The following is a 27,876-nucleotide window of genomic DNA, read 5'->3' as shown; positions in this document are numbered from 1 at the left end:
GGGATGTAATCACATGTAATGATTATGTGTCTAATGAATTTGTATTGTTTATTACTTATTAGAATGTCATACAGTGCTACACACACAGGTTTAACACACCTTATGTTTTATTGATGAATTATAGGCAGATTTACATATTCTATATGTTTTTTTAAATATTAAATGTATAAATATAAAAAGATTATTCTGTCAAATTCTGTGAAGAAATGAAATGTGAAGAAATGAAAGGTAAAGGTGAAGAAATGAAATGTTAACATTCATGAGGGGCAAGAACTCCTTAATTAAAGTAAGATAGAACATAAATATGAAAACCTACAATCCCATGAAAACTGCAAGCTGCTGATATATATAATGTAAAAAAGCCCCAGAACAGCTAAGACTATAATAAAACTATTATTGCCATTAAAAAGATGATGCAGGGAGAGCTAGTTTGGTTTAGTTTAGTTTTTTCTTAGCTATCCAACAATATACAGTATGGTTGTTAACTTTGCCAGTAGCAAAATGAGGGGTTGGTTGTCACGTTCATGAACATGAGCATGTGAAATTCAAAACGTTTAAAATGATTCTTAAGATACCAAAAATAACATTATGGCCACAAACCCACAGTGTGTGACTACCAATCCCACAAGTTGTCACAAGTGCACAAGACATTTGACATCTTTTAAGCAGAGTAGGGTTAAGGAGAGTATGGTCCATTCCTACCTGACACTTTAGACTTCCACTATACATTTTTGAGGGATTACAATGATAGTAAAAAGTGGGACCATCATCAACCATGTTTCCCCTATACTGTTTCAGGAGTTGCTTGGAAAAAAGCTTATTTGTTATTAATGTTGTTTGTTAAATTTGTTTAGTTTCTATTTGTTCATATGTAATGTTATAAGTAATGTTTCCAATAAACAAATATCTAATGTGATTGACAAGTCATGAGCCAAGACGCTTGAAGACGCGTTCACCTAATATTACAATAAACCAATCTGGTGGCTTGCTTTGATAAATAATAATAAGGACAGAAAAGCCAATACACAATGACGTCACATCACTAACATTTTGTCTTTATCTACGCACGTGCTTTTACATGTTTAATTGGTGTGTTGTCCCACACAGTGTGAGCACAGATGGCTGTGCGAGGAGCCAAAATATGTCATTCTTAATACACCTGTGCTGCCGCCTCCTGGACGGACGAGACTCCTTTGCAGCGACTGTACTATAAGTGAACGGACAGCTTATGAGCCCCACTCAAAGCGAGAGAACCACACACAAGGAGCGGGATGGCGAGGGTATTACTGCTGCACCTCCGCGTCCTTCTCATGGGGCTCCTACTAACACAGACCTTGACAGTCCAGGCGAACAGAGGGGCGACATCACCGGACGAAGAGCGGGACAAAGAGAGCGACGTGGAGACACCGTGTGAGGTTAAAACCGTTACCGTCTCTACACTGCCCGTACTCCGGGAGAACGAGTTCAGCTTCACCGGCGGAGCCTCGGGGAGCTTGGTCGGTGTAGGAGGGAGCGCTGCTGGAGCAGGTGGTGCTGGTGGAGGAGGAACTGGAGGAGGAACTGTAGGAGGAGGTGGAGCAGGAGGAGGGGGGGAATCCCGACTCCTATTATTCGTTAGGACAGACCTACCTGGGCGAATTTCCGTAATGGATGATCTTGACAACACAGCTCTCCCCTACTTCACACTCGGTAAGAACTGCTGTGATACTGTTTCCCCTCCATGATGGTTACCAGTAAACTGCACGTTTGTGCGCATGAGGAGCATGCACACTGGCAGGTTGTCTTCTTTGAGAGCTACATTCCCAAATCATGCATTTATACATGTAGCTACTCCCTAGTGTTTAATCACCTTTCCTGTTTCTATTACGTTGTTTGGATTCCATGGCAACTAAATGACCTGTCTAGTAATCCAGGTAAATCCTTAAAATCCCTAACATATGATTTAAATTTCCTTTTGCTTTACTTAAAAACTGCTGCTCTCCTGGGGAAAACAAACTAAGTACCACTCGTATTTAAGTGACATTCTCTCCTTCCTTCTCTCTCCTTCATACTCTGTCTATGTCTGTCTGGCTTTTCCTATTTTGTGGTTAAATATGATTATGACTTTAAATTCATGCATAACTTAAGTATGGTGCCCCAATCAAGGAATGCAATTTGGCCCTGCAAATATGCATGAAATTGGTATTTTATTTGCACTTGAGCACATAATTCATAGCACACATGCATTAGCCTACTGTTGGTATAAGTTTCACGGAATAAAAAAAATACTTTGCTAGAGTTTGCATCACTGTCAAAAATAAAGAAAAACAGGCCCCCCATCCCCTTTTTTTGAGTTTAGTCACACATGTCAAGATAAGTGAGTGAATCAGAACAGCACAACACTGGTGTTTGACAAGTCATCTGAAGCTCTCTGTGAAAGCATTTCACTTTAAAACAGGTCTGGGCATAGCATGACTGATTGGGTAATCATAAAGGACATAATAGCAGGAAAGTATCACTGTCATCAACCCAAAAAAATACGCTTTGTAAAAGGAGAAAACTAGTAGACTGTGCTTGAAGGGAACTTGCTTACCTTGCATCATCCATATTTTTCACTTATGTCATAGAGCCATGTGAAAGATGGATGGCCATACTATATACTGGCGCCTTTGGTGTGTGAGCCATGCAGGTGTGTGAAGGAGTGTGCTTTGATAAAAGTGCATGGCACATAGCGGTAGCACCCAGTAATGTTTGTTAAATACAAATATTACACACACAATGAATAATAATTATTTCCTATCCTTTTAAGACTGTTTTATTTTTATTTTTATTGGGCAGTGGATAGTAAAGAGGCAGACAGGAAACAATGGAAGAGAAAGACTATGGTATAACATGCAACAAAGGTCCTTTGTTGCATGTTATACCATGCAACAAAGGACCTTTGCTGGAATCAAATCTGGTACGTCAGAGTTGTGTGGTATGCGCAGTAACCATCCGGCTACCGGCATTATTTCAAAATGCTGTATGTTTTCCAGCTCCCAATCAGTTCAAGGCAAGTGGATTGGCTCAGTATGATAGAAATCCTGTCACATGGCAAATACAAAGATGCAGGACCTAGTGGAGAGAATCCAAGAGAATGTCTCATTACTTCAGTTTTCAGACTATGGCTTCCTTTTTTTTCCTCTTTTCCTGTTCTTGATTTCATTCCCTGTATGAAGAGTAGTGCAGACTAAACTGGCTGCTTGAAGCAAAGGCAGGCATGCTGGCTGAGGGCTGGAGCATTAAGCTAGTAAATCACTTTCTATTCTCATTAAGGACAGCCGTTGACTGGTGAGAAAGGCCTCTCTGTCCTCCCAGTCAGCCAGCTAGCAAATTTGCTGCTTTACCCTTCCAGGGCATGATTGCATACTGTGGAGGGAGGAGGAGAAAAAGGGATTTTAATAGTTGTACAAATCGAACGCAGATGTGCAGTGTGTGCTTTACAGAGGTAAAGATAACTAATTGTTGAAAAAAAAAGAAGATCAAACAACACCAGTAACATTGACTCTTAACAAGGTTTTTGAAACATTAAAAAAAGACAGGATTGACATTGAAGACAGTATATTGCTTTACTATAAGCAGTAGATGTATCAAATCCTTGAGAGAACCGGAAGCATGCGGTTGACTGTAATTTATGGCATTAAACTGAATTTCAGTTCAAATTCAGTATTCAGCACCATAAAACATTAGATCATCTTGACAGCTTTCCTCTTGATGGATGTACAGTATTTGTGGCTGTGAAATGAAATGTTGTATCTGACATCATAAAAACACACGGTGGTGTTGATTTACAGGAACAAAGTGAGCAGAATTTCATAGACATAGTCATATTTTATTGTCAGAATTGCATCTCTTACGTGGATACTCTACTGTATCTTTTCTCTCACTTATATTAAAATGGTGGATTTTGACGCTCCAGGATGTTACAAAAGCTTGTGCCTTACCAGACACACACACACACACACACACACACACACACATTCAGCATCGTCAATTTTGATGCATTCTTTTTTTATATACTTTTATACTCACTAAGCAATATGTGGGAGTGTATAGCATGTAGACAGTGTTGGACGGAGGCAACCACCCACCGGTTGTTCTGAAGCTTTCATAAAGCTGTTAGCATCAGCACCTGGAACAAAACAGACAGCTCTAACAGCAGAACAAATGCTGCTTCTTATAATATAATGTGAATAAAAGCACAGCAAATTGCCGTAAATAATGTGAACGACTTATTGAAAAGGATTTAAAATTCTTGAGTAACTGAAAATTGAATCTTGAAATCAAAGAACATATTGAATCCTTAATTGGCTCAGTATTGTTTGTTGTATCTCACTACACTTCACACACCTGCATGCTTTTTTTCTTGACTTGGTAAAGGACATATTTACTGTTCACGTTTAAAAATAAGTTTATACTGTTTTGTTTTTTTCAGCTTATGTGACATAATGTCACCTCACCACAGCAGCTGCATTTATTTCCTTCAATAGCAAAATTTGCTGACTTCTTTTTTTTCTGTGCACTTTACAATAGTGAAGATGGGTCCACAGAGATTTCAAAATGCTAGGGGCATACCTTGTTAGCCAAATGCCACACAAACCATAATGAGCACCGTCTTGCATCTGCTTCTTCGATATTGTCAGATGTCCGATTGTGTTGTCGAACCAACATCAGAGGGGGGGGGGGGGGGGGGGGGGGCAGCTAGTCCCCTTCCCGCTGTGGCCTGCCTGCTCAGCTTTGATTTATTACCAGAAGTGTCATGGAGAATGGATGAGCAGAGAGGGCAATGCAGAGGAAATGTACAGGGCTTCTTCCCCTTCCTTCTCTCCTGTTTTGTGTTCTTTGTCCTTTCTTTAAAGTAATGATAATAGAGAAACACACACACAGGCCAACAGTAAGTAGAGCTATCATTATCTTTGCTTAAATGCTGAATGGATTTGCGGATATGTTGTATTGTGAGGGTGCATTTTGGCATATTCAAGAAGATTGTCTATTACGTATTTAAGTCACATTCAAGGAATTAAATGTCCAACTATACAGCTACAGGGCTTTCCTTAAGGGAAATCATAGCTCCTCACCATCAAACTTAACTGCTGTGCTATCATTTCACTTTAAAAAGGGGATGGTAATATACGTTTTCAATGCATTTGTTTTTGTGTACTGCACAATGTAAAAATATGTTAGTAATAAAAGTTTGCAGCTTCATACTTAGAAATTCTAGGGAGAGAATTGTTCTACTCTACGGTTTTTCACACATGCTCATTTTAAGTGATGTGGTGGGACTTGGTGGTCAAAATCGATATGTTTAACAACATGGCTGACTCTGTAAACACCTCGTTAGGAGTTCACCTTTTTGGAAACCTTCAGGCATTTAGAGAAGGATCGAAAGCATTCAAATGTTTCCCTGTCCTTTATCTTCTCTGTCATTAGGTATAGGGCAACATCTTTGTACTTTTCATTTTTTACCACATCTTATTCTTATAACCAGCCCTTTCCCCTCTCCTCCTTCTCTGCCTTGCTGTAGCGTTCTAAGCAAGAGTCACAGTAAACCCTGATTCTTGGAGATGGGAGATTAAAAGCAACAGTGGTAAAGTGAAAAAAAATGGCTAGACTTGAACACTCTGTTCCCTGTGGCACATAACATGTGCACACTGCACTACATCTCAATTTTATGTCAGGGGTTGATCTTAGCACTCCAGGACAAACAGTGTATAGGGGGTAAAGGTCAACAGGAAAGATGGGAGTTATTTCATGGTGTGGAGCTGATGGTGGTGGTGTGAGTTTTCCTCTGGCATGTGCTTTCATAAGGAGTTCTAACAATTTGGCAGAGCAATTTAGCATGTTGAATGGAGTGTGGTTAAGAATACTAAAACATGCTCATCCCAATATCAACTTTATGGAGACCACAGAAAATAGGATCTGTGGTGGAACTTGTACAGGCCATCAAAAAGTCTATTCATCATCATTTGACCTTCAATAATAGACTAGAGAAGGCTGTATTTATAAGATGAATACTCTACTATTGAATCCTATCACCAACTACACTTTGTACATTATGCCCTACTACAGTGTTTTCTCAGTTTCATGTCTTTTGGCACATTTATACACAGCAATATGGCAGGTTCATGACAAAAAAGTGGCTTTGATCATTGCACAGTGTGTTGGCACCTCACCTGCTATTATACAGAAATGCATTTATGTATGTACATCACTTTATTTCTAGTTGTTCTATTTTTATTCTAATTTATGTTTAACATGTTGTTGCCAACAACTTAGGTCACGCCTGCTCCCACTGTGATATGTCAGCTGCTTGATCTGTTGTGGATGTAATTAAAAGACCAGATGCAGTGCAAACATGTAAATAACACACACACACTTATTTATTTAAAGTGCATTGAAAATGTTGATATTTATACCTTATACCAAGGTTTACAGGCCAACCCAAGTGTGACAGGTTCAATTGGAAAATAAAGTAATAGACACAGACTAAATATTCGGTGGAGGTGTGCCAAAGTATAAACTTGGTCACATGGTCTGAACTTTCCTCAAAGAAAACCGCACACAGCAGGGGGGGGGGGGGGGATGGAGGAGAGAAAGAGAACATTTTAAATTTCAGACCGTGAGGACAATACTTCTGTGAATTCAACACATTTTTGGCATTCTACAAAACTACAGTTATACATATATATATATCCATCTATTTTCAACCTTTTTTTCTTTTCTTAAGACTAGACGCTTTTTGACATTTAATGATCATTGATACCACCACTTACTAGGGTCTATGCTTGCAAGTGTTGTGACACGTACTACCAATGTGACACGAGATGTGACTAATTTCAAGTAAAAAATCAACATTTAAGTGTCTTAGTAATGTGTTGGGCCACCATCTAACTGTGCTGGAGGGTTTAACAGTCTTCTTCCAAAACATATTCCCTGCAGTATTTTCCCAAGGTTGATTACTTTCAGGCAGCAGGGCTGTCCCTCTTAATTCAAGTTCTTCCTTGTATTTGCCTGTACGTGCATTTATACATCTATTTATGACTAACTAAGGACGTGGAAATCAACTTTCCTGCTTTGACGCAGCGGGTGCATATGCATGATTCTGCCTTTGTGCGTTCATGAACCTAAACATATTTTTTATACTTCTATGGTTCAACCTCTACAGTCATAATGAGCATACTGGTATTTGTTTGAAACACCACATATTAAATAGCTTTGTGAATTTATTAAATACTGTTTGTTTTTAGTGTATTCTTAGCAATTAAGAACTGTACACCATCCTTTTACAGGGATTGGGCATTCAGTGAACAGATTGTGAGGTTGTGTCTCCTCATCCCATGGGGAAACTCAATTGACAGGCAAAGAGCAAAGAATCATGCTCATTTAGCTAAATGGTGACATAGTGATTGCAAGGAAAGGATGAATGAATTGTGGTCAGTGACCCATGCTGGTTGCCCTTCTTTGCAGGAACTGTATTTTGTATTGCTCGGTTATACCGCCTGTGTCTCTCTTGCTTTGTGGCAGTGGTGGACAGCTTTGATCTCAAGATAATAATTTGATCATTACCATTGCTGAGAGGCACACAGTACTTATCTATGATGGAATGAACAAAGAAGTTTATTTAAATATCCCTAATGAATGCACTGAGCTTTTCTTGCCTTTTCCCTCTGATTTATGCAAAGCAAAAACATGCACAATTGTTCATATATTTTGTCTCATTAATTGGCAAACAGGATCAAAGATAAAAAAATTGGCAAATGCACGTATGCCAAAATTCAGTAGCTCCTAGTGTTTTTTAATTTCTATCTTAATGTTTACCATGTGTGCTTAGAATATCTGTTTACCCTGACATAAAAGTATGATTTATGAGCTCTGTTTGCTAATGTATCAAACAAATTAGGTTGTCTGCTTAAACATCACTGATGAAACTCTATGAGATAATATATAATGGATGAGTATGATATAAGTATAATATAATCTGAGCATCAGGATCAGATGAAAGTGGCTCACCTGCCTCAGCAGCACCAGGTGTGTGAGGCTCCAAAGGCTGGGCAGAGGAGGCTGTATCTGGTGCTTCTGCAGGGCACAATTTTGTGGTGCTCTGTACAATTATAATAAAGACTTTCTATTCTTATACAGTTATTCTCAGTTCATGTTCACACATGCTTCATTTGAATAAAGGTCATAGAACAATCTCTTATAAGGGATTTACTCACCATCCTCGAAGAAAGTCTCTGTGCCACCAAAAAAATGTAGCTGATGTACATATGCGCGGTCAAAAACAAACATAACACATAGTATATTTTTGATAGCCGAGTCATTTATCAGTGCCATAAACCTATATTCGAACTGCGTACCTGCAAATAAAAACTGAACCATGTCCAGTAGCTCAGTATAAACTCCAGCAGGAAAAGGTTTAATCGATTAAACTCTGACTGTTAACACGACCTTGAGGGAAAAATGAATTTCTGACTGAACATGCACCTGAAAATAAAGTGACTCCCTTTTACAGTAACTTAAAATAAAGTCTGGCAATAAAAGGTTTAAATTAAACAATAAAAATCTTAATTTGAATAGTGTACCTGAAAATTAAAACTGAACTATTTCCAGTAGCTCAGTATAAACTCTGATGAATTAATTCCTGACTGTAAGCATGACCTTGGTTGAAAAATAATGTCTGATTGAGCATACACCTGAAAATAACCAATTTAAGTCTAGCAGTAAATGGTTTAATCAATAAAAAAATAAAACATTTAAATAAATGGGCAGACTAATAGCAGCACAATCAATGAACAGGCCAATCAACCACAATCAACAGGTTTTTCTCTGTTTGAAAAAAAAAAAGAAACTAAAAACAAAAACCCATTCTGTTTTATAATTCACTCCACTGCCAACAGACACCTGACACATGGGTTGGGGTTTGTCAGTATTACTTGACACTACCACACAGCTCAGGTGTTAGTTGCAATTGCATTCTTCCGCTTGGCCTCATGCGTGACAGACTTGGCTTTTCTAAGCAAGTCACTCAAACTCTGCATGTGACACACACTGTCTTTGGCAGTCATTATGGCCTTTCTGGTCACAAGAGAACTTACCATACCAGTGCTATGGCTGGCATGATACTGGGTTTTATTTTTGGTTTCCAAGCTTTCTTTCACAGTCTGCATTACTGTGAAGCATGACAGTAGAAAGGTTTGCAAAAAAGTTTTTCCTCTTCCTGTAGCCATCAGACCCAATTCTCTCCAGCCCTCTTGGAAAGGATACCATCATCCAGGCTTGTGGAACAGCTGGAACTCCTCTTCAACATCATCCACTGTCACTATATTGGGCAAGAGGCAAGGGAACATGTCCATGAAATATGTCAGAGATGAAAATGTGGCAGTTTGGTATCTCTTCACGTCTGCCACTGCGGCATGTTCGAGCAGTTCATCACCATGTAATCTGCTTCTGTTGTGAAGCAGTTCGTCATATAAGTGAGGAATCCTCCTAGCTGAAGGTTACCCTGGCTTTTAGTGAATACTTATGTCTCATAGTCAATGGATAACTCCTTGTCAATCAGCTGGTATTCTCTTTTTCTATAAAGAGCAAGATTACATTCTGTCTTAACCTCATCCATCATTTTGACAACATGTTCAGCTTTTCAGAAGGCGAGTAGATTTTTTTTTTTTTTTCAATTTGCTGCTCTAATGTCAGAAGTAAAGTTAAGATGCAAGGTTCCTCCTTCTGAAGGATTTGGGCAAATGGCCTGTTTCAGAAAAGAGAGCATAAAGCTTTGATCGTGGATCAATCAGAACTTGTAAACCTATGGTTTTGTGTCTTTTCCTCCTTCCCTTTTTTCTGTGCATTCCCTTGAGAGAATCTCCTCTGTTTTTTTACCCACCTATTTGCTGAAAAACAGATGCATTCAGGTCAAACACTTTTGGAAAGCAGGATGATTGTCTGGTGTCTCCAGCTGATTTTAATTGTGTAGAGTTGGATGGTGAGGGCCTGTTTCTATCTGCAATTTGAGTTGTATCAGTGTTCCAAAAATATGAAAATGTACATCTCAAATTTCCTAGTCATGGAGGACAAAATACTAACATTTCACTTGTTTATTTTGGCACAGAGCCTTCTTCAGAGCATTTGAAGAAGGCTCTGTGCTGAACACGTAAGCATTTTTCTATTCTCATGTGAGCCAAAAGAAACAAGTGAAATGTTAGTACTTTGTCCTCCTTGATTTGAGATGTGCTACCTTTTCATAGATTTGGAACATGCTTACTGGATTTTAGGTTTAGTACACCACTGAGAATTTCATTGTTGAAGTGCAACCTTCTTCTCCAATTGCATTGTAAGTGATTGGAGGGTAGGGGCCTGATTCCATTTACTGACTTGTTGCTGGATTGTATATGGGACTGGAAATGACTGTTTTAAAAAAAGCTGGATGATAACTTCTTGGTCTTTAGGTCAGCTAGCTTGTTGTCCAAGAGATGTCTTGTAGAGAACAACGTAAGACTCTTTTGCACGTCAGCAGCACACAGAATTTAGGTGTCACACAGTACGGTTTTCCTCTTGCTGCTCTTGTCAAGGTTGTAATATATTGTGATAAGCTGGTCCTTGATGCCAACATGTAGCTGTCTTGCTGCCTTTTTGGCATATTGGGATTCTCGCCTGAAGCCAGGTTCAGGCCTGCCCTTACCAACCATTTTAATTATCAGTATTTACATAGGATCTACACTATGGCTTTAAAAGCTTTCAGAGGTTCAGCCCTGACAGGTGACAAGCCCAGGGAGTATCAACAGTACTGTCACGCCTCTTTCTATGTAAACTGCAAACAGCAGCCTGCATTTATTTAGACATTAACATCAAAAATAAAAAGCAACCTAAACTTTTCCTAAGCTTGAAAGGATTTGATTGTAACATTCTGTCTCTTTGATGGATTTCAGCTGAGCTTTGTCACAGTACTCACTGTATAATGTATCCCGTTTACCTTGTTACCTTTGTAACTTTTATTGTACATTTCTTGTTTATGTGGGTGCACCTCTGTACTTAAAGCCCAAGACAACTTATCTTGATTTGTAAAGCTGAAGTAGTATCAAAGAACGACCCGGTAGGTGTATCTAACAAGAGAGAATGCCGCAAGCCGATTCCCAAAAGATTCATAAATTTTCTGCTTGTATACTATAGAGGGTCTTTCTGTGTATGCACTGAATGCATAATGTGACACTGATTTATAAAGGCAATTCCATTTAGTTGCTCTTTTTGCTCCTTGGGCTCCTCTGGTGTGTCCCCCACCACATAATAGAAAGCCCCATGTGGCAGAAACTGTGTAATGTATTTGCTCTCTTAGTAAAATACTTTTTATAATGTGAGCCAGACAGTTGGGGCACAGGGAGTTCAGCTGAAATCCATCACCTTGTACAGAATTTCTTTAAAACCGAGCGTGATATATAGACACCTTGAATATTTTACAAAGTTCAAATTTGCCTACATATCTTTGAGGTCATGATCTGTAGACAGTATAGCCATGGTAAGTATACTGCAGGAAGAAAACACATAACCGTTCAAATAAGTTGATTTGATTGAATCAATTACAGGAAAATAGAAAGGCATAAAAAGGTTAATTGGATGAAGACACATCATCGAATTGTTTAAAAACTAGGGAAAATCAAGGTCTTCATCAAGTTTCTGACAAATGGGTAACAACTTGCACTTCTCTAACAAGCAGTCATTTGGATGTAACAGAATTTTACTGAACCTGCAAAAAATGGTGGCTGTGCTTCAAAAAGATGAACTTCAGCAAATTGAATTTTTTTTTTCTGTCCTACTTCAATCAGAATGTGACATTTTTCTCCCCTGCTATTTCATTTTGAGAATGGACCCTCACATAAACATACTGATAGCAAATGTTTTCAGTAACAAGGAATAGTTTTTTGTTTAATCAGAAGTAAATGTGTAATTTGGGCTAAAACTGACGATAAGAAATCTAGCAAATATTGATGCAGCACAGGGATGATATATTTTCACACACGGACAGAGACAAGTGACTGAGGGTGCTAGATCAAATGAGCACGAAGCATTTACTGGGGTTATTTTTGTTCATTATTGAATTCATTTAATTGCCATCTGGTCAGCTGACATAATGTGGTTATCTTAGGTAAGATTGAAAACTGAATATTTATTAAATTGACATGTTTTCTATTTGCAGTGATGAACTAAATTATTATTGAAATTATGTATAGGGTTGGCATTGGAAGTGTTGATAGTTTATTGGTTTTATTCATTCTGCAACATGACAGTAAGTAAGCTAATTACTCTGCTAAATACCTGTAGCATAGTCTGCTTGGAAAAACTGTTTGAGGCCATTATAGGGATTTTGACTAATCAGATGACATGAATGAACACAAAAGTCCATTCCTGTGTGTCTAAACCAAATAAACATGAGCAGGAATGGATCTTGTTTGCTCCTTGAGGCGACATGAGCTCAGATTTTGATTTGTGTTGAGTTCATCCTCATATGCTAAGCTATCAGTCAGCTCAAGAGCAGGTGGAATTTCTTTTTTGCCTTGGCAGTGCTCTTACTTGTCTGCAAGTTCCTACTTATCTTGCAAGAGTTGTAATGGAAATGCTGCATATCTACCTGCTGAGACTCAGCCAGCTGGTTGCAGACTGCTCTGTGCCAACTCTCTGTGTGACACACAAGAAAAGTAGCTTTTGACCAGTGGTAGTGCTGCTTACATCTTGTAGAATCCTCTATCAAACCTTCTGTAATATATTTTTTAGACTGTTTTTGGAATTTTGTGCCATTTTGTGCCATTTTCATGTAAAATTAATGTAGTGTCAATCAAAGGATTGGTCAGTCCTCAGTGCAAACAATTTATTTACAAAGTCCCTTTTTCTCTGGCATTCACTCCTTGCCAATAGCAGAAAAGACAACAAAGACCAATCTAATCTTTCTGGATTAAAAGGAATAATGTGAAATAGAAAAGAGAGCACTGCCAAAAATAGCCTGTTAAGTGTTTTACGCCATTTTGTGGCCTTATTTGTCCATTCTATTCCCCTCTTCTTCTATTCCCCTCTACACACACTCACACTTATACATGATTTGGGGGGATAGTTATGATGTCACAAAGTGCTCTTTTCCCTAAGGAAAATTAAAATGCTCTGAAATGTATATTTATTCTTTGAGAAAATGTGATGTTAGTACATCAAATTACCATCTGCAAAACAGAACATTTGTCTCTCTACTCGGCTATAATTAAGACTTGCAAGATGGAAGTGAATCTGTCAGTGAAATGTATGGTTCACCCAGAATCTGGCACACTGGAATTCACTGGCATCCCCATCTTTGGCTTCAAACAGACCAAACTGCCTGTAAATGTCCTCCTACTGGTTGACAGGTTAGATTTCCAGATCACAGACAGGATGAAAGCCTGGTTTCATTCTGTTCATGGGCTGCGGTTGCTCTGCCTCTCTCCCTCTTGTCCTTCTTTCATGCACACTCCACATTGTTGCAACCTCTGCTTTTATTCTGAACTTGTCCTGCTCCTTTTTTCCATTTGATAACTGAAGGCTGTGGTCTATGTTTCAATGGCTTTATGAAAATATATTTTTTTTATTGTTTAATGCTCCCTATTCCAACAATGTTTTTTTCCTACAGCCTCACAGTATATGCAGGAGAGTGTGACTTGTGTTTTAGTGCCAGTATTAGTTCATTATCATGTCAGTGTAGTTAAATAGTCTAGACTAACCTAGTTAATGGAATTATTGAAATCACATAGGGGTCTTATTTTGCAAACATGAAAAGCACTGTGTGTGTCTGAAAGAGGAGAAGGAGAGTCATTGTTCATATAAGCTGGTCACAATGATGTTTAAGACCCATAAAATTTGATTCCCACCAGAATTTGCTCTGCACCTTGGAAACGAGCCAGCTCTGCACAGCTCACTACCGTCATATCCCTATGGTTCCTACAAAAGATTTTAAACCTTTTATCTATGCTGGTATGTTTGTACCTATTTGCATTCCCTCCAAGCGGTGCAATCTCTGAGATTTGCTTTCAGATAAAGAATGTGCACTATTAATCCCCCTCCCCAACTGATGGGGTCCCTCCCACATTTCTTTTTTAAAAATTTTATTTTTTATTTTTTATGCTCCATCATGCACATTTGTCCAAGTTCCTGGTGGAGTTGGTTTTATCTGCAGAGGGACACATGTTCTACATGTAAGTCTTCTTTTTCTTTCCAGTTGTCAGTCTGGATAATATCACCCCATGAGTTCAAGACATTTTCAGTAGTCAGTTAGATGTGACAGAATATTTTGTATGACCTCAGGTACTGTAGATTACGCTGTGCTCAACCATTGTTGATTTGGTAGATAATGGCTAATGGGTTAGGGTTAGGAAATTGCCTTTTGAGAGCCACACAGAGAATTATATGTATGGTAATTAAGAACTGTTTTATTTAGAAAGGGTGCCATACATAATACTCTTTTTTTCTTGTCACAGTATTTAATTCTAAATTGTTTTTCATGGCTCACAAAGACATAATGTCTTCATTAAACATATTGAAGGACAGGTGTCATTTGTGAATTGATGAATTACAATATGTTCATGACATTATTATCAAACTCCCCACTTTATATGTTCAATTTTAGAATAACTTGTCATCTTGTCTTTCAAACATCACCAGTGAAACTGAATAAAGGTGTTTTCAGCACAGCTATGCACTTGTGATAAGCCTGAGGGGAAAATGGGCATTTTGCCTCACACATTGTATGCTTATCCAGAGGAAGCGCATTGGTATGTCATGGCTGTATCCCTCTCTCCTCCTTTCATAGGCACAGCACACAGTGTGCATTTTTTCAGGTATTTTGTCTGGCTCTGGATTAGCTCTGATCTAACAGCAATTACCCTTAGAAGTGTAACACAGCAGAGCATGCTCTCCTGGGGTCGCCAGTGGGTTATGTGTCTTCAGACTGGTTAAGAGCATTGTCTAGATGAGCAATGCAGGCACACATGGATTTGCAGCCCTTTAGTTTGTCGGTTTTGTGTTTATCTGCTACACTGTAGGATATCCATTCATATTTACAGGATTGTCCATCCGATCCAGGAAGAGTGTAATATTTGTAAAGCTGTACAAATTAAGGCTCATTTGATTAAGACTCTGCACAAATACCATCTAAGTTATGCAGTCATGCATAGACCAAATGGTGATAAAAACAAGTGTTGAAAGCTTACACAAATGGCCTTCTCCTCCCATCTGTTTCACAGTATTACACATTCAAAGGGAGAATGAAAAACACATGTAGCTTGCCTGATTTTAATGTTAATATCACATCTTCTACATAAATAAATAAATCACATAGAGCAAATAGAGAGAAAAACAGTGACGTCTGTAGCCAGTGTTTGGAGCCATCACAGTATCTGCAATCCAAAGGAAGGAAAACATAACCAAGGTTTCTCATTCAGAGGCAGTCAGAGGTTTTCTATTCTAGTTATGAAAAAAATGGTGGTCCAATGTGTTCTGGAAATGTTTTTTTAATGGACACATTCAGTGTGTTTATATGAAGTTATATTATAGACAACTTTCTCCACTAAGCTGATTTCTTAACTGTCACATAAAGGAGAAACCTGGTTACTGATTTGCTTTGATAGACTTCTCTGCCATGTCTCTAATCTGCTTTTTAAAAGTATGCATGCCCATGACAAATGACTGTGGGCATTGAAAGGCGAGCTCATGGCGCGCAGGTAGTCGAGTGGTTAGAGCGCATGTCATATAGGTAGCTGACCCCGTTTCGAATCCTGATCGGAGGTCCTCTGCTGCATGTCACCCATCCCTCTCTCTCCCGTGTTTCCTGTCGGTCTACTGCTAAATAAAGGTGTGTATGCCAACAAAAAATGTGTCATTCCATTCAAAGTCCGACTAAAACTGCAGCTAATGTAAAGCAGCCTGTCATTTTTCCACTGCTGAACATGTGATTATTTGTTCAATCCAAACACTTTCTTGCTGTGAGAAAAAGCTCCACTCTGTCTTTCCGTCTGCCTGTCTTCTCCTCTTGCTGTTCAGGCAGCCTGCTCTGACAGACATACACACACATAGACACACACACACGCAAAAAAAAGTTGCAGCATCTTCTGTCACCAGTAGTGTTAAGCCACACTTCCCGTGGTTTGTTGTGTGTTTCTTTTGCACTTCGTCTTTGTGCTTTTAATGTTTTATGTAAAGCATCTTGAATTTCCTTGTTGCTAAAATGTGTTAGATAAATAAACTTGCTGTTAGAGATTTTAATTATGCAGCCCATACATCAATGGAGAGAGTAGACAGGAGTCCAGGATGTCTTGCGATGAAAAGGTTTATTTACTTGTACAAGGAGAAATTAATGAATGATCAGTACACATTATGTTCTGATGCTAACCCTAACCCAACACATCTATAATATACATAATTTAGTCTACTGGTCTATAGACAAAACATTTCTTAGACCTCACTCAGGACTTTTGTCCTACATCCAACACTATATCAAACCTCTGACTACAGTTACATTTACCCCATTCAGGGAAAACAGTCAAACACATACTGTATCTGACCTTGGCTGCTATAGCAACACTATCAGAATGCCTCATGTTTCCCCAAAAGGAGCAGACGCACTGCTTACCACTATCTCAAGAGGAGACAGTGTCTGAACCCAACATTTGGTGAGGCCTTGCTATGACCGCAAAGCCTAGTTTGACCCACTGCATATTAATGATGGAAAATCCCCTAATTCCCTTTGCCTTGCCCAAAGTAACGGGTACTGTATGTGGGGAGAAATCTGGTTACCGATCTCCTGCCTATTTTTACCGTAACCAGGTTACTGCAGTGCATGAATGTTACCAGGTTACCTGGTTTCTCTGAATAACCTGGTTACTTAAGTACATATAAACGCACTGACTAACAGAACAGGTCTCTGAAGGTAGAGCAGTTACTGTTCTAGCAAGCAAATAACAATCAAAAATGACAAGAAAGAAGCAACTGAAGTTAAAACCAAATATTTAAATTCACATTTTCCTCTGCAAAAGCACTTTATCTTCACGATAAATGGAAAAACAGATGAATTAATAACAACAGATGAATTAATAATAATCATTAGTTCCAGTCTCTTGGTTCACATTAATGTAAGTCTTCCAAGAAACGAAAAACTGCTGGGGACTGAAGCTACTGTATGTGACTACCAGCTCTTTTGTTAAAATGTTTTCACATATCTGTGTGTACAACATCACCAACGGCAGCAACATATCCATGTGTGATAATCATGACACTGATGTGTTTCTGATAACCACTGCCAGAGGGTGAAGAAGATACTGCATTTACTTTTGTCATGCACTTTATGCTCTCAGTTCACTCCCGCTTTAAGCTTTGAAGTCACAACTTTGAAGATTACCTTTTCTGACAATTAGACTTAAATGAGAAGGGCACTATAGGTGCTAACACTGCAACTCATTCAATGGAAAAAGCACACTTTTTCTGCCCTGCTGGCAGGACTCTCATTTAATTAAGAAAAAAAGTTCTTGTGTAACTCCTTTTTGCACATTCTATTGTAAAATTCCTTTACCCGCAATGAGATTAATAAAATGTACTCAATTAAGTCATACCATTTAGGCCGAATTAAATTGTGGACCTGAGCTACAGCCAACAAGTAAGGAGGCAACTTTATCTGTAAGTCAGTTGTCTTTCTCTTGACTGTTTGAACTCAGATAGTAGCAGATTTATTTGAATTGTGTGTCTATGGGCATTGTTACACTGTCAACTCTCCAGTTCCACTCAAAGCTACAAGTCATCTTTGGTACATGGTACAGATAGATGTCTGAATTTTTTTGTCCGTTTATACAATGTTGATTTTTTTAAAGAAAAAAAAAGGATACAATTGAACCTAAAGATATACAACTTAGTGTATTATGGGATCTTACAACTTCTAACGTAAATCTGTAATGATTGTAATCAATATCCGAGCCTGTGATCATGGGTTAAAACAAGTTACAGCACAAGGCGAAGTGAATCATTACCAAAGGCATGACCCACTTCTGCCATCCAGCACACATGTAATTACAGGATTGGATAAAGCCTATAATTTGTTTACACATGATCAGCATTATACGTGTGAACAAACCACTGAAACATCAAACAGACAGTGCTATAAGGGGATTTAATTGTTGCTGTCAATATTGTTTTGTTTTTGATAGATATTATTTACAAATGTACAATTTAGGCATAGTGTGCTTGAGTGTAAACATACTGGATCCTTCATACATGTTGCCAGCTGTCACATGCATTGTTGCCACTGCTACCTAAATATGTATTTAATATATATGTATTTAATTAAAAAATAAACTTCTAAAGTTTGTAATTTTAGGAAAATAAATGGTATGAGAAGACTAGACAGATCATCATATGTTACTAAGTGCAGTGTGCATTCTACCCATCGGTCCTACAGTGAGATCACTGTTCCGTAGCATGACCGCAATCAGGACAAATGCACTATTAACTCTGTAATGAGACAGCTCAACAAACAGAATTAATGGGTCCATTCAAAATGACACTCTCCAGCCATCAACACTTAGTAAGGCTTGTAACTATGGCTATCAGAATCAGGGAGCATACTCTGCCTTAGCTGACGTGCAGACATAAATTTATAGATTTATTTCATTGTTTTAACATCCAGACTTTGTATGGCGCAAACTTCTGTTAATATTCAGTGTAACTGTATCATTTCTAATGCTTTGATAAATTATGTGACCATGAAAGCTGGTCCTAAAATTGTCAGCTTGTACAAAAAAACATTTTTGGCTGTAGATAAGTTGTATTTTGGTGCATATTTTAATGAGTCTCAGTGCTTTTAATGTACAGCTTTATCAGGGACCTTAATTAGCTAAGAGCTTATTTGTTGATTTTCAAGCTGAACCCTTAACTTTAATGGGAGGATGACATGAAAAATCCCCAAACACATTCAATGTACCAAGAGCTTGCCATCACTACTGTACCTGTCTCTACTATTAACCAGGTGTTGTACAATATGTGATTCTCATTCAACATTCTCACCTCAGTAGTGATTTTAAGGTAAAGGTGGTGCATTATATTGCATGCCTCTACTTGTTTTAGTGTTGTACTGTATTTTATGTTTTCAAGTTTTTTGTGTCTTCCAGCTAACTTAAATTAAATACATCAAATGGCAAAGAGCAAGCACATCTGCAAAATACTGGATGTGGTCCCTTCCAAAGTACCAACAAATTCTGCAACAAATTCACAACTACAGAGTAATGGTAAAATTGAATAAGCTCTGATGTTGGTTTTAGATCTGTCCTGGAATATATAAATGGGTGACAAATTAAAGAAAAAACCAACATGAAGTTACTTAGTACAGAGTCAGGCCTCCACAAGCCTCCAGAACAGCTTCAGTGCTCCTTACCAAGTTGTTGGAACTCTATTTATGCAACATGAATTTTATCAGGTAATCTCATTGAGATCGAGATCTCTTTTGCAAGAGAATCCTGAATATAGTAGATAGAGAAAAAACAAAAAACATAAACAGACATAACAAAAGGACATACTGAGACAATCCTAGACATCACTAAATAGCTATGAGATTGAAAGTTAATATTGTATTATTTGGTTTTATGGAGATGGTGGGGGAGAGCATTGTCTTACATGTTGGTCCAAAATCTTCAATATGTGTTGTGAGAGATTTTTTGTGTCATGCGGGATCTACACTATCATTTGTGTGTGCCTTAACGTCTGTAAAATGCCTATGGGCATCTGTACTATGACACATGGTAGTAGAATTGACTATGTCTAATTTCTTTGGAAATCAGCAGTGTTCAATGGTTGGTTCATGTGCTTTATTACCTTCTGCAAAGTTCCACTAGGAGTTACATTATAAATGCTGAAACTGTCCAGCTGGGTTGAGATCTGATGACTGTAAAAGCCCCTACATTTTATTCACATAATTTTCATACTCACCAAATCATTCAGTGAACCTCTGTGCATGGAAGCATCTGCATTCAGGTTTTTCCTTTAATTTGTCCCTCATATTCATGTCCACTGTAATGTCAGGTATGTGAAGCACCAAATCACATCACATTACATTGAGACCTAATCCCCACATAGAAATCTTGATTTATGAGGATTAATACTAAATATTCTTGTGATATTATGTTTTTGACATTGTGCCATTATTATCATTATTCTTTTGTCAGACTTTGCAGTGAAGCTATGAATATTACCTCAAAGATCAAGGATTGAGCCAAAAATGTATATAAAATAGTGTATTATATTAACATTAGATAAAGCTGGATAAAAGTTCTAGTTTGATTTAGTATTAGACAAATTACAAGTAATATAAATGTTATGACAACAATTGTAGACTAACACTGTTTGGATCTAAAGGTTATAATAAGTGAAACAAGGAATACATTATTTGCAGCATTTTTTTCACAACACAATCCAAAAATGTATTTATATCACCTGTTATGTTTCGTTTATTTGGCATTTTTTGTCTACACTTTTGCCTTGTTGGATACTGTCAAAGCCCAATGATCCAACATTAATAAACTCTCTGACAACCCAGTGATGGATTCATTCCCTAGCACTTTCACTATTACATCCACTGATCTAATGGGATTTGCCAGACTGACTATTATGATGAAGTAGGCAAATGATTGTCAGGATGTTGCCACTCATCAGTCATATTAATTGCATTTATATGTCATTATTACAGTCTCTTAATGGATGATAGCTGCTTGCAGGCGGGCCCTTTCCTCCTTAACCTAATTGAGTTTGAGCCAATGTTTTTTCTCTCCCAATGTTGCAACTTGAGTGCTGTGTTTTCTGGTGTCTCCATGAAAATCGTTGCTTTCTTTGACTACTTAATGCTATTTTGTCAGTGGATTTGAACAGGCTTCTTAGTTTCCAACCTATTGATCCAGTGAGTGTTAAAGGTTACATGGCTTAAGAAAGTCAACATCTAATATATGGGGATCAAAACAAACATATTTTTAGTGCATTGATTTTCTTACACTGCATTGATGCCTCCCAGACTAAAAAAAGGGAAACGGGCTGCTTGCTTTCATTCTTTTTAAGTCATTTTACAGTTATACTGAGCTAACAAGGAGTTACCAGACATATTCAGGAGGATAATGATAAACTGAGGAGAAAGTCAGAGTGAAGAAATTGAAGCATCCTTTAAAAGGTCAACATAAATGATTTCAAAGACTGAGAGACGTTATGAATGTAAAAACTAACCAGATCCAAGAAGTTACGTACTTAATCACAATAACAACACAGCATGTCATTTGTGTCAAGTATCATCACACATTACATGTCTTTAATTGCTTAACATGCCACTGTGTCATTTTTTAAATGGCTAGTTCATAGTTACATTGCAGGTACGCTGCTCAGTTTGTTTGACTGGCAGAAACCATTTGATAAGTCATGAGGCCATATCCCTGCTAAGGTCAGACATATTCTTAATGATGTGTTGTACAGTTTTATGGACTCTTCCCATGAGTATTGAGAGACTTGTGTAATAAGCTGTCACTTAGGCACAGTCACCTATTAGAAGTCACTCATAAATGTCCATATTTTCTCCAGACATAGAGGTGAGAGCGCCTCAATCATGTCATGATCATGACATTTCCTGGTGGTCTGTTTGGCTTGAAAACAATTAACCCTTCAACTCAAAGGAGCCTGTCATAATGTGATGTGCTGGGAATATCTTTGATGCAGAAGCACTTTAAACCTCAAATTAAAATGTTGCTTACTTCTGACAGTTCTGCATTTACTGGTTTTTCAAAGTTCTGTCATAAGACAATGCCATCAGAAAACCCCATTCAAGATATGACAGTACTAAGAATTTCAGAGGGGTTTACATTCATTGCTTTGGACTTTTGAGAGTTGACAGGTTGACAGCACATGAGCATAGACATTTAGTCCTTTTCTGAACCACAAGTCTGTGTATGTTCACATATTTGAATTGTTAAACTAATCTCCCCATCATGATAACTGGCTCTTATTTAAAAGTAAACAATCAGCAATCAATTTGAATGATGTTCCATCCAGAAGAGTACCTGCTACCCGTTTTCGTCTAGTGACTGTCAAAGGTCCACCAACGTGAACTCAGAAAGACAGTAGCTCCTCATGGCTGGTTAGATCTGACTAAATGTACTTTGCGACATGGCCACAAGGCCACACCTTGTATCTTGTACTGTCATAGCCCCCACCCCCTCCTCTGTTGCAATTGCTAAATATACTGGCAGAATTTGAAGGTATAAATAATCTTTAAGTGAGTCAGGTTGTCTTGACTACACTACTATCAGTTTGAATCAAATGGGATTTGTAATTCATCTAGACAGCTGTGAGTTAGACCTTGCCAGTTTTTCTGCTTTTTCAGAATTTGTATGTCTCTCCATCACCTTACTCCTTGACTGTGCCTGCATATATTTTTGTCTCTTTTCTTCCTTTTTTCTTTTAATTTAGAATCCGTAGCATCGTATTTACCGTCTTCATAATTTTTCTCTGCTGTTGCAGCCTCAGTTTATAAAATCTGGCACTGCATCAAGCAATACTGAAACTCACATTGTGTTACTTACAGCAGTTGAGGATTCGCAACATACTGTGGTGTTTATAACCAAGCTAATGGGAACTATCCAGCTTCATTACTGAAATCTGAAAGAGCAACAACTAACATTATATAAACTGGACCGTTAAACCAACACTGATATTATTATTTGCTTCACTTAAGGACTGGTGGTATAGGATTTAGTGGCATCAAGCATTGAGGTTTTTGATGGCAACCACCTAAATACACTTCGCCCTCAGTCCTTCATTCATGCGTGTAGGAGAACCTATGGCACCAACTACTGTAGGGTCCATGGTAGAGAACCCATTCCCTGTGTAGATAAAAAGGGCTCACTATAAACTAACAAAAACACAGCGGTTCCTAGTTTCAACATTCACCCATTCAAACACAGGCTGCAATACAATGTGCCAACCTGCTCATCAGGAGTGCTATAACGCTTTCTATCCAAAGCACTTTACAATATTTAAAGGCGACCTCCATGAGAGACTGCCATAGTTGCAGGTTGTGATGTCAAACAGGTAATTTGGGATCTTGCCCAAAGACGCTTTGGACATGCAGACTGGAGGGGCCAGGGTTCGAACCACCAACCCTCTGATTAGTGGATGAACCGCTCTACCTCCTCAGCCACAGCAACCCCATACTTATGCGTATTATATTCAATTTCTGCCCTGTATTATTTGATGTATCACATGAAAGTAGCTGTGGTCTGCCTGCTAGCTCCAGTGCATAGGGTTAATTTTTTTAATACCCACATAACATGTGTAACTGGTGGTTTGATGCTTGCGCTATATCAACAATAACAGTTGCCTCTTTATTTATAAGATAGCTTTATTCTATGTCAAAAAATATGTGGGCTGTGTGTGAAATCACTCTCTATAGTATACTACTGTATATTTACTCAGGCAGTAAATGTACACTACAGAGAGTGCTAACAATCACAGAATTTAAACATTTTTTACACTTTTTTTGTGATTTCAGGCCTAGCTTTTAGTTGTGTATGATAGATCATTGTGGATGTATCATTGTAGTGTCCTTGTCCAAATTAAATTGTTTTAGTCTAGACAGAGTTCATCAGTGAGACTAAACTGAGGTTGAATCACAGAGGCAGCTAATGGCCTTCCATTGGTTGATTCTTCTGCCAGTCAGAGCAAGTTGGAGCACAGAAGCGCTACCCTGCTGCGATGTGATGGTGTTTAGATCAAACAGTCCCCAATGCACTCACACACAGAGCTGAGCGGCTCACTGTTTGCTTGTAAATACAAAGTTTATTAATATTAAACATGTGTCCACCAAAGGAGCATCTGTCTCCACAGTAAATCATCTGTTGAGTGTTTGATGGACGTTCAGTCTTACTTTAGAACATAACCACTGTGAAACTCTCTCTTGTCTTTTGTAAAACCAGTCAGGAAACCCTCAACAAAGCCTAACTTTTAATCAAATGGAGAGGTGTCATCCCGTCCTCTCTCTCGTGGCAGAGTTGTACAGCTCTGATCATGCAAACACAGAGCCCAGAAGCCACACCTCCAAGTGCAGAGCAAGGTAGCTGATTGCTAGTTTACTCAGAGTTTAAGTTTATCAATACTAATTATGCCACATGTCCAAACTGCACCAAATTGACATGGCTCTCCCTTTGTTTCCCAGCAATGCACGTGCCAAGTATGTAGTAATGATTCCAAGAGATATGCAAAGGAAAAATATGCAGAGATTTTTTTTTTAGTTGATAGATTTACATACATTATGTATTATTTCCATTGTGTTCACATGTGGGCAAAAAGCAAATAAGTATCTGTATTGTTAGCCTCTATACTGTCTACATATGAGACTGCTGATGGTTCCAACTAACCACTGTGCTCTGCCAACCTCATGTACATTTGTTATGCCAGGTTTTGTGTATGTAACAGCTTTCCTTTCACACTCTACATGGCTCAGGGGCTGCTGCATAATTTAGTGGTCTGAGTGGTGACCTCATCCAAGTTGTGACAAGGAGCATTTATTATACTCTGAGGTTTTTTCATATTACTGTGGCCTGTGGGAGCTTAAGACTTTGTTCCTTAACGATCCACATTTTCAAAAAGGATGATTGATGACATCTAACAAAGACTCAGAAAAAAAGTGTGTTTGTGTCTCTTTATTCCTCCTCCCCTTGAGATGTACCTTCCCTCTGATATGTAAAAGGCTCCCAGAGGAGCATTTCCTGTCTATAATGTGTTCATTTCGCTCAAAGTATCTCAAGGGAACGTGCAAGGCCTTTCTTTTGTTGGAACAATTTCAAGTTGAAAACTCATTCTGGCTACTTTTCATATGACCATAGCAAAATGAAATAATATCAGAGCATCAATTCAGCCCTTTTAATGGGAATTGGCAATGCAAGACTCATGTTTTTTCAGCACTGGACAGTTCTGCTAACACATTTCATTTCAGCTCTGCTAAGCCTTCCTGTCTCAAACCATTTAAACACAGGACTTCTCTAACTCACCCCAGCAGATGCAGTTTCAGCACCGGAGAGACCCTACATTAGAAAAATAGGAAATAAAAGAGAAGTTCAAAGTCAGCACTTTTGACTGAACAGACTTGTGTTTAACTTTGCAATAATGCCACTATTAGATTATAAGGAGAGACAGACAAAAAACAACAACAAGATGAATCTAATGAAAATAGAACTTCACTTAGCATAGTTACATGTGAGATTATACAGCTCATTTTACGAGATTCACATTGATTCCTTGATGTAGAAACAGGGAGTGCTGTAAAAGACTGTTTAGTTATGTGGGGTTTTCACAGAGTGCTTAATGGTCAATTCACCAAAGTCACTATATATTCTCATGTATCTTAATTTGCCTTTTTCTGATATTTCTGTAACCACTCAAGTAAAATGGAGGTGAAACAAATTTTGTTTGTGTTGCTCAAAACATAAATATAAAGTATGCATTGGACCTACTACTAAGAAATTGTTGTAAATCTAGACATTGCTTTATAGATTTTGAAATGTACTTTTGTTCTGTGTTTTTCGCTTCACAAACAGATTCGATTCACCTCAATTGTTTGTTTGTGATGTGGTTGAACTGACCCTTTAAGCTGTTCCCATGCAAGGGATTTTGATTATGCATTTGCTTCTGCTCAGGTTTATTTAAAACCTTGGCTTCTTTGTCCTTACCATAGTGGATTTGGGCCATGGACTATTTACTATCTCATGATTTTAGTATATTTATCTCTTTCTCTCTCCCCCTTTCTCTTACACTCACACGCACACTAGTATACAGTATATAAAATCTCAAAGAAATGTATGTTCTAAAGTCAAATATCTGTCAGACATGTGTGCTGCATTTGTTCCTTTTAAAAGATTTTGTTGATTTTGTTTAGTGTAAATCTTTTTATTATTTTTCATTTACTGCTTTTTTGTACATTCCAATATACATTATATATGATAGCTAATGCTGTAGATGTAACACCTGGAGCGCATCATTATCTGGGGTTTCGTCTGAGGCATTTAAGTTCCTTCTAAAAACCATTGCTCAAAAGACAGATTATCTAATGACTGAGGCCTTCATCATGTGGAGCATCTGAATACACTGAGCATATATTATCACTAATGCATATTTAATCATCTTCTTCAACCATCTCTGTATGCAGCCCAGCAATGCCCATGATGATCCTTCAATAACATGGTGCATAAATAGTAGGAGAAATTATGATTTTTTAATTGTAGAGATTTGTTTGTGATTTGCCTTTCAGTGTTAGGCCTCAAAGGATATTACAACTTGAATATCCTATAATGTATATCTTGCGTTTGGTGTTTAAAATGCAGATAGCTTTAACTTGGGAACCTTCTGCAACTCCTATTGTAATGTAGGGGTTAAGATGTTTGATAGAAGGAGCATACTTTGTGGACCTTCTTGGACATAAACTTGGACATTCTTGTGTTAATTTCCACTGTTCACTTTTTTTTTGGAGGACTCTGGAGGTGGCAATACAGAGTACAGCAGAATATGGAGACAATCAAAGAAATTACTAGAGCCAAAGGGAGCATAATTCAAGTGGCCCTTATATACTTAAATGGACTGCTTGACATTTGACAAAATGTTTCAGCACAGTATCTACATGCATTTTGAAATTAGTATTACTCAAGTGTGAGCAAATGTTAACACCAATTAAAAAAATTAACTCAGTCCAAAGTTATTTTTTCATTGCTGCAAGAAACACACTCACATTTATCTAAGCTCCAGCGAAATTTCAGAAGACATGCCTTAAAGGCGTTTATCATAAAGATTGGAAATACATGAGCTGGTTTAAGACTGTTAAGATACCTGGATAACATTTCTGAGGAAAAGTCCGAGCACCGTAGAAAAAAATCCTGACCTTGGACTGAGGACAACCCCCCCCCCCCCCCCAAAAAAAAAAAAAAACAAAAAAAAAAACTGTGCAATTATTCAGCCAGGTTAGTCATCCTGCTGTGTCAGACACATCCCTGGTTACTGGCATGAAAAGAGCTGCAAACTAGTATTTGCACATGCATTTATTCCATGTGCTCAGTGTTTCTGGTGTCTGTGTCTCTTCCCTTGCAGTGTGTGCAAGTTAAGGGTGTCTGCTGTCTAAAGGAAACAGAGTTGCTGGCTAATGACATCTGACAGAGGCCGTCTGTTATGGTCATGTGATACAGTCTTAGGACAGCAGAGGCTTGCTTAATAGATGTAGCCTGACCATGAATCCATACGAAAAAAGCAACAGCGACTGTCCACATACAAAGATGCTGATTCTTAAATCATCATGTTGTATAATGCTGGTGGGCGATATGATAATGTACTACTCTGTAAGACAATTAAATTAGTCAACATTTAGACTTTTTGCCATACTGTTAACACCATGGTATTGATCCCTTTAACATCTCTGGGAGATGAGTGGGCATTTTTTCAGATCAGTGAGGACTACTCTATATTCATATCTTGATATAAAAGTATATGTACTGAGATAAAGGATTTCATCCATATCACACACTCATATTTGCAAGTCATTAGGTCAAACAGTGCTCATTTACACTAACTTCGAAATATCATCAGCTGGTTTATGACCTAAAATATAGCCAGCTGTCCTTCAACACAATGTTTTATTTGTGCCTTAGAGAAAAAGACACTTGTTTGCTGTTTCAACCTGAACTTTCCATTTTGTGTTGTTAGATATGGTAGAAATAGCAATTACATCTGTGTGAGTCATAAACTATTGTACAGATGCAACTGCCTCATGTCAAAGTTGCAGGAGGAAATATGTATTGTTAGCAA

At 38.1% G+C, this 27,876-nt stretch overlaps 1 protein-coding gene across 2 annotated transcripts in view; it reads left to right on the top strand.

Annotated features, from left to right (window-relative positions):
- The first annotated feature begins 1,271 nt into the window (after positions 1-1,271).
- LOC128380393 (astrotactin-2-like) overlaps positions 1,272-27,876 on the top strand; it is a 282,453-nt gene continuing 255,848 nt past the window's right edge. For both annotated transcript variants that reach the window (XM_053340198.1, XM_053340197.1), the window contains exon 1: positions 1,272-1,689. In XM_053340198.1, coding sequence (XP_053196173.1) covers positions 1,272-1,689 — 418 coding nt within the window. The remainder of the gene's footprint in view (positions 1,690-27,876) is intronic.

This window comes from Scomber japonicus, chromosome 19, assembly GCF_027409825.1.
Source record: "Scomber japonicus isolate fScoJap1 chromosome 19, fScoJap1.pri, whole genome shotgun sequence".
Classification (NCBI taxonomy): Eukaryota; Metazoa; Chordata; class Actinopteri; order Scombriformes; family Scombridae; genus Scomber; species Scomber japonicus.
Note: the sequence above shows the minus strand (reverse complement) of the source record. Positions and strands in the feature narration are given on the sequence as shown.